The sequence below is a fragment of the Chinchilla lanigera genome, unplaced genomic scaffold (genome assembly GCF_000276665.1).
Source record: "Chinchilla lanigera isolate Chin_1 unplaced genomic scaffold, ChiLan1.0 scaffold00199, whole genome shotgun sequence".
In the NCBI taxonomy this organism is placed as follows: domain Eukaryota; kingdom Metazoa; phylum Chordata; class Mammalia; order Rodentia; family Chinchillidae; genus Chinchilla; species Chinchilla lanigera.
In genome coordinates, this window is record NW_004955600.1 from 499,518 (window position 1) to 510,617 (window position 11,100).

Sequence of the window (11,100 nt, forward strand, 5' to 3'; positions counted from 1 at the left end):
AGCCATAATACTGGTTACTGGTAACTGAGGACCGCAGTGTCCCTTAGGTTTCCTGTCTGTGCTGTGCTTCCTGTGGGTTTGGGAGGATGTGTACTGACACGGTCCCATTCTGTTGTCACGCAGAATAGTTCCCTGGCCTAAAAGTCCACTGTGTCAGTCCGGGCATCCCTCCCTCTGCCCGTACCCGAGATCCCCAACAAGCAGGTCTCCGTGTATACTCCCTGATGTGGTTTGCAGTGATTTCCTCCATGTGTGGCTCCCCTCTGCGTGATCTCAAGAACAGAGGTCAGTTTTCTCAGTGTGTGACTTACACAGTCTTTCTTGGACTGTGCCCTTCTGTGCTGGCTAAGAGATGTTGCAATCCAGGTCACATAGATTTTCTTCTGTGTTGTCTTTTCTCTTGGGAAAAGCTTTTGTTTTTCCCTTGACATCTGTCATCCATTCTGATGTAATTCCTGTGAAGCTGTAAGGTCTTTGTCTGGAGCTTTGTGTGTGTGGCCAGTACCTGTGCTCTTGTTCCATTCCTCTCATGAGAGACTCTGCTTTCTGTGTGAGTGGCCGCGGCTCCTTCACGAGCTCCGTCAGTGAGGTCTGATTCTGGGCTCCATTCTCAGGAGCTGAGCTGTGCCTGTCCTCCCAGCCCCTGCCCAGCCAGAGCTTTGTCTTTGGAGTCTGTCCTTGTTGTGTTCGTTCTTCTGGGTCTTTTTGTCTCCAAATAAACTTGAGAATCTATCTGATGTCTTCAGAATCATTTGCTGATTTTAAATAGTCACTGCTTGGAACTGCTAGATGGAGAACTGGAGGACTTACAGGCTGACAGTTCTGAGCCTAACACACATATGTGGATGATGTCTGCACTGATGCAGCTCGTCCTCCAGTCTTTTCCTTGTGCATGTTTTGCTAGGTTTGTGCATTAGAACTTCATTTAGTTTGCACATATGTCACTGGTGGTGTGCTTTCACGTCAAATACCACACATTTGTTCCTTACACACATTAGAGGGCAACTGATTGATGTTACCCATGGAGCCTGAATTCTTGCAATAGTTTCCTTTATTCCCAGCAAGTGTTTGTTGTTGATATTTTGTGAATTTTAAAGATAGATAGTTATGTTCTTCTCAGTGCTACAGAATGCCCCACATTTGAGCTCAAATACCAGCTGAGTGCTTTATTTTGTTTCTTTCATTCGTTGTTTTTAATTAAAACACTTTTGTTCCCTTTTCCCTTTGCATTTGGTGTTTGGAGATTTCTGTGGATATTTTTGAAGTGACACATTTTTCCCGAGTCATAGCTAGTGTATTCTGATCCGGCGAAAGGCCTTCTGTTCTTCTGCTGGGGTCGGTTTCTAGCAGTTGCTTCTCTGTCCGCTGCCTCCTTTTCCCATTGGACCTGTGGGCCTGTTCTGGGCACTGCGGTGTTGACTTGTGGTGTTGAGAACGCTAAAGGTCTGCTTGGTGTGCTCTCCCTGCGAACACCGTCCTCTGCCATTTAGTCATCTTCCAAATGTTTCTTGGAAGCCCGTTGTGAGCAGCTGGGTGACATCAGTGGAAGCTGATCCAGGGTCCATGGAGGGTCTGTGTTTCTCTTCTAGGTTTGGAGCTGTAGTTCCCACACATAAGTCTCCTGTGCTCCCCTTGTTCCTGTCTGCTCCAGTGTCTTGTGTTCTCTCTCTCTCTCTCTACTTTTTTTTTTTTTGAGGCAGAGTTTTGATATGTAGCTCAGGCTGGCCTTGAACTCCCAGTGCTCATCCTGCCTCAGCCTCCGGATTGCTGCAGTTACAGGTGTGCGCCACCACACCCAGCCCTTGGCATCCTTTAGATGGCTCTGCTAAAAGTCTGTGCCTGTGGTTCTTCAGAGTTGCTGCTCTGCTCCGACATAAGAGCCCTGCGGCTGGGCGGGCAGGGGTGGAAGGAGAGGAAGCAGGGCGCAGGCCTGGGATGCAGTCTCCGGGTCTCCTGAGCCGGAGCCCAGGGCTGTCACCTTCCCAGCAACATCTCAGTGTGCCTGCCCCCTCTGCCCTCTGCACAGCAGCCTGAGTTTCCCCTGTGTCCATGAAGTATGAGCAGGTGCACGGATGTTGAGGTAATAGAGCACTCATGTGTTCCCTCAGAGAAGAGGAGACCTCACACCCATCCCTAATCCCATGTAGACATTTCCATTTCATTCCAGGGAGGCCCAGTGTCTGTGATGGGGGACGGGAGCTGCTCAGAGCCTGGTTAAACATTTATGAATTTGCTTGCAGAGATTCCAGAGGTGGAGGAGGATGGAAAAGAACCATCAATGGCCTCCAGGTAACTGGGTAGCGAGGTCTGGGACTCCCACAGGGACAGCATGAGGTGGGTCCCCAAAGGAGCAGCCCAGGAAGTCTAAAGCGCCCAGCTCTCACACGCACAAAGGGAAACTGAACCTGCTGCTCTGAGTCCATTCCCTCAAGCCAGGAGCAGCGCCTTTCTCCCAGGGTGTGCAGTGTCCCTGTGGAACTCATTTATACCAGGTGGACCTGATCAGCCCCACCAATACTGTGAAGTCAAAGAATCCACTCTCTGCTGTGTGGGGCTGAGATGTGCATCTGGTTCTACATGCTTGGCCTTAGCTCATTCGCAGGGATCTCAAACTAAGAAACCTAAGATCAAATACTGTCAGTCCCTGTATGGATGGAAAGAGCCCTCAACTTCACAAGGTCTTGGGACTCTGCTATCTCAGGGGCAGCGACTGAGGCCACGTAGAAAAGTCATTCACTTCAGGGACAAGGCACAGCCCTGCTGTGGTCTCTGATGTGCTGGAGTCATGGTTGTGTCACACGGGTGTGGGGGCTCTGTCCTCCTCAGTTTGTCATCTAGTCCATGCATGTGCCTCTCTGCTGTCTCTGTCATCTAGGCAGCTGCACTCCGCCCTCCTAGGAGGGAGAATCGGTCTTTGAAGTTGTGTCCTCTGTCTCTGTGACCACTCCCATACGTCTCTCTCAGATGACCTCGGAATCCTGTGTCCCACTCTCCTGGGTTTAATCCTGTCCCTTTTTCCAGCAGTGTGACTGGAGATGACCTGCAACACGAGGAAGCAGAACGTGTCCTCCAGGCCTCCCAGGGTGAAGACCACAAGGATTCCTTTGGTGTCTGTGAGGCTGGTGACACCCAGCAGCCTCTCGGTACCACTGCTGCCCTGATAGATGGGGTTGAGGACCCTTCTGCAGAGGGCCCTGGTGAGTCCTGCGTTATTAAGAGAACCACGCTCATGTCTGTGGATCCAGTGCAAATTCAGAGGGGTAGACACAGGCTGTCCAGAGGGCACAGGCTGAGGAGACTGTAAGCGCTCACAGCCAGCACTGTCTCCCGCTCCTGGCGGGCATCTGTCCCTCTGTACAGGTTCGCTTTTTCAAGCTAAAAAAGCTGTTGTCTCTTGCAGTATTCTCACTAACTGTGGCTCCTGAATGCTGTGCTGTGATCTTTAGCCCCAGTGCAGGTGTTGTTGCACTTGATGCACTCACTGGAGATGCTCTTACGGGTCCTCCACTCCCGGCCAGCATCTCTGTTCCTTGTAGTTGTCTGCACTAGGAAAGGTGTCCATTCCCTGCCAGGACATAAACACTCAGTACTGTGCCTAACGGTGCTCCTCAAGGTGTGTCTCTGCCTTGGGCCTCTCCCCGCCTTGGACATAAGCACCATCTTCTCTCAGTAGCCAGGCTCTTTCCTCCTTGAGGCTCTGTAGAGTCTTCCATCCACACAGACACAGTTCACAGTCTCCACAGGACCCACACAGCCCTGCAGCTGCAGCCATATTCCAGGCACACCAGGGATCCTTTCCATGAAGACCCTCGTATTTCACAGCAGTCTCGTCCCTGAGTCTCTTCTGCCAGCTGAGCTCAGAGGGTTCTAGAGGAGCCTGAGTTTCTAAGATCAACGACGGCAGTGAGGCAGGTTCCTGGGCCGTCTGTGGGAAGATGCCTGCGGAGCTGTGCCCCAGCATTCAGATCAGAATCCTGTGCTGCCGAACTCTCAGAGCAGGGCCCATCTGTCTGTCCATCCAGAGGCTCAGGAAAACACACCCTGTGACTTCTTGTAGAAAACAACCTAGGCCTCGTGCAGCGTTGCTCTCTGACTGTTCTGTTTTACACAGAGAATACTGACAATTGTGGGCTTGCAGGGTGTGAGTCAGGACTGGTGTGATGTGAGTGTCCACTTGTGATTTATTACAGAAGATCAAACTCACTCTGCGGAGGACACCCTGGAGCCAGCAGCCCCAAGGTAAGTGGGACAATGGAGGACTAGTGATGGTAACCATGGTGATGTGAAAACTGGTATATAGACCCCAGGAAGTCAGACTTCCTCAGACCCATCCTTCCCCCATCAGGCAGCCACAGGGTACATGTTGAAAGTGTGTTGCTACTTTTGTGTCCTTTTCTTGCATGGGATTTTGCTCTCACTACGTTTATAATAAACTGAATAGAATTTAGAAGCGCTGTAGTGACCCTGGATTTCAATATTTACCCACCTATATCCAACTTGGTCCCGAAAGATTAACTCAGAGGTGTTAACTCACCTCTGCACATAGAGACGGCTGTCATTGGCAGGTTTTCCATCAGCACAGGACTCTGTACACGAGTCACACGCTCATCATGTGTGAGTTGCAGGTGTAGATGTGCTCAGAAATTCTCTTGCTCTGCATGCGGCTGCACCAAATCATGTAGGTGCCACCCTCAAACGTTTGCCAGCTCTGCACTGGAAAGGCTCCCTGGGATGGACTCAGAGAAATCCCTGGCAACGTCCCAATCACTGTGCAACCACCCAAGTACACTCGGCTACTTTTCCTCAGTGCTCAGCACATGCTGTGTTGTCATTTATGACCAGGCCCGAAAGCTGAGTTCCAGCTGTGAGTTCTGCCCTCCCTTCTCCCTGGGCATTTCAGGTTTATCGTTGAAGAGCTGAACTTCAATTCAAAGCCTGTAGAGCAGTTTCAGAAGTGGAGATCCATCCTGTTCGACCTGCGCCAGACTCTGAAGGACCTGCTGACCCAGGGTGGACCTGCGAGTCACCTGGAGCAGAGCCACCCAAAGCACCGTGCAGAGTGGGGCAAGCGGGTCCAGAACCTCGGCCTCCAGCTCGGGCCAGGTGAGGTGGCCACAGGCTGATCTGCCTTGATTTCTGTTTGCTCATCTCACAGGGCTCGCGATGTGTGTAGTGCTGTCCTTGTCCCATTCAGGTGGGGAATCTCTGCGAGTGTCCTTCCAGAGGGCTCTTGTCACTCCCGGGGCTTTCTCTAGGGATTGGATGTCGTAGAATGTGGTTGTTGGATTTTGGGTGACATGAAGAGAACTCCCACTGTATAAATGACAGGAGGAAGATGGAGGGTGCTAGGGAGAGGCCGATGTGTTGATGTTGTAACCAGGCTTGTTTCTCCTTTCCTTGGGGAAAGGAAGCAGAGTGAGTGGGAGCCAGGGTATAAGACATGCATGAGGAGTATTTAGGCTCTGCAAACCCAGGTCCAAGTGAACTTGGCCCAGGACAACTCAGACCAGGATATTCAGTCCCAAATAGGTTCCTTTTATACATAGGAGCAGCATGTCACCCCAGACTGTTTCCGTACGACTGATGCAGAGGTCACTCAGTTCAGTTCCCCCTGCCCGTCTGAAAACCCTGCACACCCATTCATGTCCACATGCTGAGGTATGCAGTGGTGTGTCATGGGTGCGGTGGCCGCATGCAGTGACCATGTGGGTCCTTCTGAATTTGCTTGCAGGGCACCACTCTGATGGAGAAGTGGAGGAGGATATGGACTCCAGGTAACACTGCACATTCCAGGGGGGTAAGCAAGTGTGACAGGAGAGGGGTTGTGCAAAACTCAAGGGTTGGGGTCGGGAGTGGCCACGGATTTCACTCTCAAGGGTGAGAAGACCCCGCCAATGGCCATGGCCACTCTCAGCCAAGCAGGGACACTGTGGCCTTTTAACAAGGTGCTCGGTTTCCTCAGGGGCATTTGGAGAGGGCACCTGTCCACAAAGAACTAAGCATTCTTTTCATGCTAAAGAAACCTCTTATCCTGGGAAAGGTTAGAGTCAGGATTCCACGTTGTCTTTCTGAACTGTGGCCTGAGTGTGTGGACAGCTGAGGCACGGGAAGGAAGCAGCTGGGGCAGCCGCAGAGATCCATGCCATGTCTGCGTATTGATGAGCGCAGGCTTAGAGCGCCCAGGTTCCCCTGCAGTCACTGCGAGACCCTGGAGTCCGGAGCCTGTAGAACTCCCCTTGGTCCTGCACAAGGTGGGCCTGGCTGCAGTTCTCGCCACGAGCTCCCTGTCATGACTGCTCCTCAGAGGGAAGGCGGCTCTCTCTCCTCATCCTCGGGTCATCTGGACAGCTCCCGGAGCAGGGGCTGCTCTCTCCTCAGCGTCTCCTTCCATTCTCCATCTGCTTCTCTGTCTCTCTGTCACTCTGTCTCTCATTCCCGTAGCAATCAGGCAATGCCCAAGTCAGAGAGCAGTGTCCTCCATCCTCTGTGTGGATGGCCCCAGGTGTTGGAAGTCACCCTGAAGCATTGACTGAGGCTGACCCAGGAAGCTGTGCATTCTCATCTGTCCTAATTTCATCTTTTTTCCACCTGATCCCCACCCACCCCCATCTCAGTGTTGAGCTGCGTGAGGAGGAAGTGGATGTCTTATCGGAGTCAGTGGCGGAACTGTCCTTCCTTGGTTCTGGGCCGGCCTTTCCACCATCTCCACAGGAACATCACCTGAACACCGCCGCCCCTGTGGATGATCCTGAAGCGAGCCCTATAGGCCAGGAAACCAGTGAGTCCCCTGTCATCCTGCTAGAAGTGCCACTCCACTGTCCAGGGCTCTAGCTCTCCAAGGTCTCAGCTGAGACAGGCAGCTGCAGCCCACCCAGGGGTCCCCTTTGGGTGCAGAGCAGGGGCGGAAGTCTGCGGCTCTGGAGCTGTGCTGAGTTCCTTTTGCCCGGCAGGGCTCTGTCAGCCTGGGCCTCACAGTACAGAGCTCTGATCTGCACATAGGCCAGAGTGAGGAGAGGGGACAGGAGCCCCTCACAGGCCCCTGCAGTCTGTGTCCACCAGGCTCAGACCTCTTCCTGCAGGGGTCCTCGCAGGGCTTCTGTCCTGGTGCTGGGAGTGGCTGCTCCTGCCCTGTCCTCCCCTTGCTCTGCACTTCTGCGGGGCTGGCAGACTCCCCAGGTACTTGGAGGTGCAGTTGTGAAGCTGAGGCTCCCACCTCACAGCAGCTGCTCCCTCTGTGCTGTCTTCCTCAGGGCCTCTCTTCAGCCTGCCTTCCTCCCCCGTGGCCATGGCACCACCCCCTTTCCAGCTTCAGGGTTTTTGTCCCTGTTGGGCTTTGGTTTCTGTCACATGTCAACCTCAAGCGTTCTCCTTCCTGCCAGCCGAACCTAACTGACAGGTAGAGAGCAGGATTCCCTCCCACCCTGTCTACGAAACCCTGTCTTATTGAGCAGGAGCCCCACGGCCCGGCCTCCTGCTGGTCTCTGTGGAGATAAAACTCAGGTGTCTGTTCCTCTCTCTCACGCTCTTTGGATCTTTGGTCACAGAGAAGCATTGAAATTTGTGGGTGCTTTTAGTCAGTGAATAAAGTTTTAGGGAAAGGCGAGCTGTGATGTCCCACTGTGAATCTGGATGCTGCAGAGGGAAGGTAGCCATGACACCCGTCATTCCCCAGCCCCGGGGCAGACAGCACCTCTTCACTGTGCGACCTTCCTGTCTGCTGTCCCTGCTTTGCTGGGGTAGCAGAGGGCTGAGGTTGGGCTCTGGGCCCAGCCATTGGCAAAGCGGGAGTGAGCTACACACGTCCTGGCGTCTGCCATGTGCCGAGCCTGCTGTCACGTGAGCTCTGTCTGGTCTCAGCCATGACATCCTGCAGGGCCCCTCTCCATGCTACAGCTGAGCACGGTGAGGTCAGCAAGGTCACCGACCTGCCCAGGCATCTGCAGGGCGTGTGCATGGGGAGCAAGGCCCCTGCGCCACAAGTCCAACCTGAGGCTCTGTCCACGGTGCTGCTGCCTCAGTGGTCAGGCACAGGGCTGAGCTGGGGTAGGGTTAAGGTGTGGTGCATTTGTGTTCTGAGTCTGCGTATGTATTTTTTGCAGAAGCTGAAGACACTGGGAGAGCACAGGAGCAGAAGGCAAGCAAAGTGCTCGGGTGAGTGTGAACGTCACAGCCTGTGAGCCCAGGGACGGCCTCTGAGAGCACAGGTGCAGGAAGGGCCCTGTATTTCTACCTCCTCCTGCGCCAGCCAGGAATGGGCCCTGATCCTGCTGCTGGTCCCCAGCTGCACCACTTCTCAGGGTTCCTTCCCAGTGTCATTCTGCCCAAGGGGCACTGAGTGAGGTTCCCTGCACTCTCCTGTGGGAGACTGTGGGGAGGAGATGCGCCCCTGCTTTCCGTGAGGCTCACCTTGCTTGTCTGGCTGGGATTCCAAAGCTAGAAATGGAACTGGACCAAAAGAAGCTCGTGTGAAATCACAGTACTGGAAGGAGGCCCTGAGGCTCATGGTCTCTTTCGCTCAGCAGCGCCTCAGTTCCTCAGCGCCCCTGTGCTCTTAGTCAGGCATGCACACAGCACATGATCAAAGCACGTTGCTTACTTTGCTTGCTGGTCTTGTACTGTTATTGCTGGTATCACTTTCTTCAGTGACCCACTCAGAATTCAGCAGAACTGCAAATGATCACGGCTTTGAAAAGTCCCACACACATAGTGCCGTTTGTTCCCTGAAGGATTAAACTCAGCGATGCAGATCTGATCTCTGCATGTGGCACATTAGCCCATGGTCAGGTCTGTCATAGGCAGAAACCTGTGTCCATGAGGAACAAATTACTGCACACATCACTGCTAGGTGTAGAGTAGCGCACAAAAATGCTTGCTTTTGGGTGTTACCCTACCACATAGCTTGTGACGTGGTCAGCAAACACGTGGCAGCGTGGCACTGGAAGGGCTCCCTGGGATGTACTCAGAGAACTCCCTGGCAAAATCCTGATCATTCACCATCACCCCTCTGCACTCTGTGGGTCCTTTCTCTCCCTTAAGATGTCCCGGGTTGTCATTCATCACCAGTCTGGAGAGCTGAGTTCTAAGTGTGAATATTACTTTCTCTCCTCCCTTTGGCATTTCAGATTTGCAATGGAGCTTCAGGCCCAAATGTGGACACACTTACGGACAACGTTCCACAAATGGAGGGACACCATCCTCTTCCTCCGCTGCAGCATTAGGGGCCTGCTGTCCCAGAAGGACCCTGTGAGATGTGAGGGGCAGAGCCACCAGTTCCATGAGGAGTGGCGCATGGCGGCCAAGCGCCTCGCCCTCCAACTCTGCCCAGGTGAGTTGACCCCTGACCCTGCTCAGCCTCGGCTTCTCCAAGGTGCCCAGCTCACGGGAGAGCCCAGCAGACAAGCAGTCTTTCCATCGCTTCTGTCACCGTCTCCATTTCCCTTCAAGTCTGGGCACGTAGGGGGCCTCAGTAGAGGAGCGAGCAGATGTAGATGGATGTGAGGCCACAGGATCCCTCTCTCACCTCCCTCCCTGGTAGAACAGGGCTCCTGGAGAGCAGCAGCATCTCCCAGCATCCTCACAGCAAGGAGGGGCAGCAGGGGGAGGCGGCTTAGATTCCTCCCAGCCTTGGCTTGGTGTGCTGACTTCCTCGGTGGAGGGCATCGTGGATTGTTCCAGGTTGCCTTTGTTTGGCATTTTTCGAGACAAGGTCTCGTTGTGCTTAGCACGCCTTGAACTCACCATACATCCCAGGCTAGACTGCAACTCCTGTCAGTACTCTTGCCTCAGCCTCCCTAGTGCTGGGATTGCGGGCCTGTGCCACCACTCCTGGCCCCTCCTGGATTCCGGTTTCCTCCCCTCTTAAGTAGCCAGGAAGCCTGTTGTTCAGTACTTGTAGTAGTGCAATAGGGAATCTCCTGAGTGCTTTCCGTCGACTGTGGAACTCTCAGGTGTGGCTTAGGGACTTGCTATAGTAGAAGATGCTGGTGGGATGTTGGGGACATGAGCATTCTGGGCAGGTAACAGGATCGAGCTCTCCCTAGTGGATTGAGAGGAGGAAGGTTGCAGCCTAAGTGGTGTCTGGCATGGGGCTTCATGGCACAGGGTTGTTCATGTTTTCTTCAGTGAAAGAGGCGGTGGTAGGGACAGCCGTGGTGAGACGCAGGGGCACTGACTGTGCCATGGAGCTGTGTGACAGGAGGGAGGCTCGTCCGGCGCTCAGCTGAGCAAGATCCGTGAACTTGGCCAAGCCATGCGCAGAGGATGCCAGGTTAACCGTGCACCAAACAGGGACCTTGCATGTAGGTGGAACCTGTCATCCCACAGTTTCTGTGCAGTCCTCAGGGAGGCCAGGAAGTGCACTCCTCCCTGCATGCAGCCCGTGGGTGCCCCCGTTGTGCAGTTTTCTCAGTCCCGAGTCCAGGAGGCTCAAATTCAGCTCCCCTGTCTCCACTCTGAAAGGTGTGTGATGGAAACACAGGCTGAAGATTTGGTCCATTGCAGAGAACCTGGACAGGGAGACCTGGCTGTGCAGCCATCCCCAGAAGGGGCGGGAAGAGGGATCCGCACTGACTAGAAGCCAGTTCTCACACACAGCTGCCCACCAAATCCCATCGGTGTGACCCGCAGCCTTTCACATGTGAGGCCCAGGCGGGAGGGCAGGACTTCTCAGACTTGCTCGACTGCTGCACGGATCTAGCGCACAATATGGGAAGCAGAGGTTGGAGGGGGGGATGCCCTTGAGGAGGGAGAGAAAGTTCACGTTGGTGAGGAGATCTCACAATGAGGTTATCGAACTTGAGCTCTTTCAAGGACTTCAGGGAGAGGAGCAGACTTCTTTGCTGCCATCCTGGGTCTAACTAAATAGCACAGATCACACAAGGGTCCAGGATGTCCAGGTGCCACCGTAAGCAGGTGCTGCCTGACCCCAGAACTTGGTGTTGCTGAGTGAGTGAGCTTCTCTCACAAGACATTTGAGAAGGCACTGCAGGATGCGCCAGGTCCTGAGAGCTCCTTGCATCTGCGGCCCCGTTCGATCCCTGCAAGTCTCACATCCTGTTTGCCTGCCTGGCAGTGCCTTTAACACCGAGGTTAGCTGGTGTA

The 11,100-nt window shown here is 53.9% G+C and overlaps 1 protein-coding gene across 1 annotated transcript in view; it reads left to right on the forward strand.

The window, feature by feature from the left end:
- The window catches only part of LOC102022989, a gene marked incomplete in the record, with an annotated part of 21,282 nt that overhangs the window by 4,026 nt on the left and 6,156 nt on the right, over positions 1 to 11,100 (forward strand). Inside the window, 8 exon segments of the mRNA XM_005414808.2 lie at positions 2,241 to 2,289; positions 3,022 to 3,197; positions 4,191 to 4,239; positions 4,901 to 5,103; positions 5,732 to 5,774; positions 6,615 to 6,778; positions 8,100 to 8,151; positions 9,123 to 9,325. Of these exon segments, the coding sequence (XP_005414865.2) occupies positions 2,241 to 2,289; positions 3,022 to 3,197; positions 4,191 to 4,239; positions 4,901 to 5,103; positions 5,732 to 5,774; positions 6,615 to 6,778; positions 8,100 to 8,151; positions 9,123 to 9,325 (939 nt within the window).